A 3,729-nucleotide genomic window follows, 5' to 3' on the forward strand; every position below is an offset into this window, starting at 1 on the left:
ATAACTCCAGTTTAATATACAGGAAACTAAAAATATTAAGTTATGTATTTTCAATTTTATTTTATTTTGTGCAGTATATTAAACAGGAAGTTAGTGTTTGTCTTCCGGTATATTTTACAGGACGTGTGTATTGTAAAAGCTTTCTTTCCTGTAAATTATACTGGGTGACTTATCTTCAATCTATTGTATTTGATTTTGTACAGTATATTATACAGGATGTTAGTGGTTGTCATACAGTATATTTTACAGGATATCTGTATTTTATAAGCTTTCTGTCTTGTATAATATACTGGGTGAGTTCTGTTTAACCTAAAATTTTGTATTTTTAGTTTATTTTATCTAGTATATTATACTAGATGTTAATGGAACTCCAGTATGTTATACTGGAAGAATATTATAAAATAGTTAATTTTTGTTTGATGCCCGTAAATTTTATAGGACGTGTGGCATGAGCTTTATCTCCAGTATATTATACTGTGTAAGTTAACTGAATTTTATTTACTTTTCTTTTTACAGGTTTGTTTACATGTTTTTTATATATGGGGCATCAATTTCTGGGTGGAAGTATTGTAGACCACTGATTGCTGTTGATGGAACATTTCTAAAAAATAAATATAGAGGTGTTCTATTAGTGGCTGTTACCAAAGATGCAAATAACCATATTTTTCCTATAGCTTTTGGAGTAGTGGATAAAGAGAATAATGAATCATATGAATGGTATTTCAGGGAATTAAGAAAAGCAATTGGGATTCGTAATGATTTAATGTTCTTGTCAGATCGACACAAGGCTATTGCAAATGGAATTGCAAAGGTTTTCCCTGAGTGCTACCATGGAATTTGCATCTATCATTTAGAAAAGAATCTGAAGCAAAGAAGAGTGAGAAACACTGTGATAAATCTCTTTCAAAGTGCTGCAAGAGTATACCTTCAATCAGAATTTGATGACTTCATGTCCCAAATAGCTGCTGTTGATAAGAAAACTTTCAATTATTTGATGGAGGAACCGCCAGGAAGGTGGGCTCGTTCACATTGTCCCAGAAGAAGATATGATATGTTAACAACAAATATTGTTGAGTCAATGAATAATGTTTTAAGACGTTCAAGAGAATTGCCAATTTTAACAATGATGGATTTCATACAAGAAAAATTGCAAAGCTGGTTCTATGAAAGAAGGACACTTGCAGAAGGAATATTCCGTGATATATCAAATTGGGCAGAAGCAACATAGGAAGCAAAAATTCAACCAGCTTTTACATTTAGAGTATTGCCCATTGATAGACTCAAATTCAATGTCAAAGAAGGTGGTATGGAATTTATTGTTGATCTAGACAAAAGAACATGTGATTGTTCTGAATTTCAGCTAGATGAGATGCCATGTGAACATGCAATTGCTGCAATTGAGAGTATACATCAAAAGAAATCGGCCTTTTGCTCAACCTATTTTTCAAGGGACTTTTGGTTGAAAACGTATGAAGGGCAAGTAAATTCTGTAGGTGATGCAACAACATGGGTTATACCAGATACTATTAATTCAGAAATCACTAAGCCTCCAGATGCCAAAGTACTGCTAGGAAGAAGACAGAAGAATCGACATGTTTCCGGTACAGAATTCAAGAAGGAACCAAGATGTAGTCGTTGCAAAAAATATGGGCAAAGCAGAACAAATTGCACAAATTCTTCTGTAGTTCATCCTTATGCAAGAAAATATAGGAAAAAAAATGATTGAATATATACAATAAATTTGCATTGGCTGATGTAATCCCGAATAATACATATTCAATATTCTTGTTTTTCAAAATATTAATACTGTGTATTTTTTTTTTTTGCTTCTTGATTTGCTTACAAAAAAACCACTATGTCGTAAAAACATAGTGGTTTTACGACATATAACTCCAGTGTATTATAAAGGAAACAAAATATTCAATTATGTAATTCCACTTACTTTCATTTTGTCCAGTATATTATACTTGATGTTAGTGGTTATCCTCTAGTAAATTTTGTTTGATTCCAGTAAATTTCACGGAACATGTGCCTTGTATAAACTTTACCTCCAGTATATTATACTAGGTGAGTTCTTTATTATTAGTCATTTTTTTTAGTGATTTTTCATATCTAGTATTAAATACGGGGTTTACTGCTTTAACAATATATTACTCCAGTGTAACATACAGGAAACAAAAATTGGATGAATATAGGATAAAAAAATCTGCATTATTCTATTCCAGTAGTAATTGCAGGATATAGTGGTTTTACAATATAACACTCCACCAAATTATACAGCAAACTAAAATTAAATTATTTAATTCCAGCAAATTGTTCTAATTACCAAAATTTAAATTGTTTTCCACTTCTCCATTATAATATACTAGATTATATTCCTTCATGAGTAGCGATTCCAGCATGTACTATAGCAGGTAATAAAAATTGGATGAGTATAGGATAAAAAAATCTGCATTATTTCATTCTAGTAGTAATTACAGGATATAGTGGTTTTACAATGTAAAATTCCAGTATAATATATAGGAAACGAAATATTAAATTATTTAATTTCAGTAAATTGTTCTAATTACAAAATTTCCAGTATTTTCCACTTCTCCATTATAATATACTGGATTATATTCCTTCATGAGTAGTGATTCCAGCATATAATATACGAGGTAATAAAAATTGGATGAATATAGGATAAAAAAATGAGCAATATTCATTTCCAGTAACAATTACAGGATATAGTGGTTGTACAATATAAAACTCCAGTAAATTATACAGGACACTAAATATTAAATTATTTAATTCCAGCAAATTGTTCTGGATACCAAGTTTTCACTATTTTTCACTTCTTCATTATTATATTCTGTATTATATTCCTTCATGAGTAGCGATTCCAGCATGTACTATAGGAGGTAATAAAAATTGGATGAATATAGGATAAAAAAATCTGCATTATTCCATTCCAGTAGTAATTACAGGATATAGTGGTTTTACAATATAACACTCTAGCAAATTATACAGGAAACTAAAAATTAAATTATTTAATTCAAGCAAATTGTTCTAATTACCAAATTTCCACTATTTTCCACTTCTCCATTATAATATACTGGATTATATTCCTTCATGAGTAGCGATTCCAGCATATACTATAGCAGGTAATAAAAATTGGATGAATATAGGATAAAAAAATCAACAATATTCATTTCCAGTAATAATTACAGGATATAGTGGTTTTACAATATAAAACTCCAGTAAATTATACAGGACACTAAATATTAAATACAGAATACAGATGCTAGTTTTCCAGTATAATATACTGGACAACAAGCTTAAACACGGTAGAATTCCTGTAAAATATACAGGAACCAAACAAAACTCAACCATAATATAATATACAGGACACTAAATATTAAATTCATTAATTCCAGTAAATTGTTCTAATTACATAATTTCCACTATTTTCCACTTCTCCATTATAATATACTGGATTATATTCGTTCCAGTATATTGTTCAAATTATACTAACATCGAAATTTGGAGTATTGACATCCAGTATTAAATACAGCCCAAACTCAACTCCTCCAGTATAATATAATCGAAAAAAAGATTACACACAGGTGATGTCCTGTATATTATACTGGGACGAAACAAGACTCAACTATATTATAATATTCATCCAGTGTAACATACTGGAAGATAAACATACACAAGACAGACTCCCAGTATAATATACTACACAAA

The 3,729-nt window shown here is 29.8% G+C and overlaps 2 protein-coding genes across 2 annotated transcripts; both read left to right on the top strand.

The window, feature by feature from the left end:
- Positions 1 to 516: 516 nt before the first annotated feature.
- On the top strand, positions 517 to 1,228 carry LOC109222631 (protein FAR1-RELATED SEQUENCE 8-like; the record flags this gene model as incomplete). Its single annotated transcript, XM_019386961.1, has 1 exon — positions 517 to 1,228. A coding segment is annotated over one exon (712 nt), but the record flags the coding sequence as incomplete, so codon positions are not given.
- Positions 1,229 to 1,306: 78 nt separating this feature from the next.
- Positions 1,307 to 1,726, top strand: LOC109222632. The gene has a single exon (XM_019386962.1). The coding sequence runs from the start codon at positions 1,307 to 1,309 to the stop codon at positions 1,724 to 1,726; it is 420 nt and encodes a 139-aa protein (XP_019242507.1).
- Positions 1,727 to 3,729: the final 2,003 nt, after the last annotated feature.

Source organism: Nicotiana attenuata, unplaced genomic scaffold (genome assembly GCF_001879085.1).
Source record: "Nicotiana attenuata strain UT unplaced genomic scaffold, NIATTr2, whole genome shotgun sequence".
NCBI lineage: Eukaryota > Viridiplantae > Streptophyta > Magnoliopsida > Solanales > Solanaceae > Nicotiana > Nicotiana attenuata.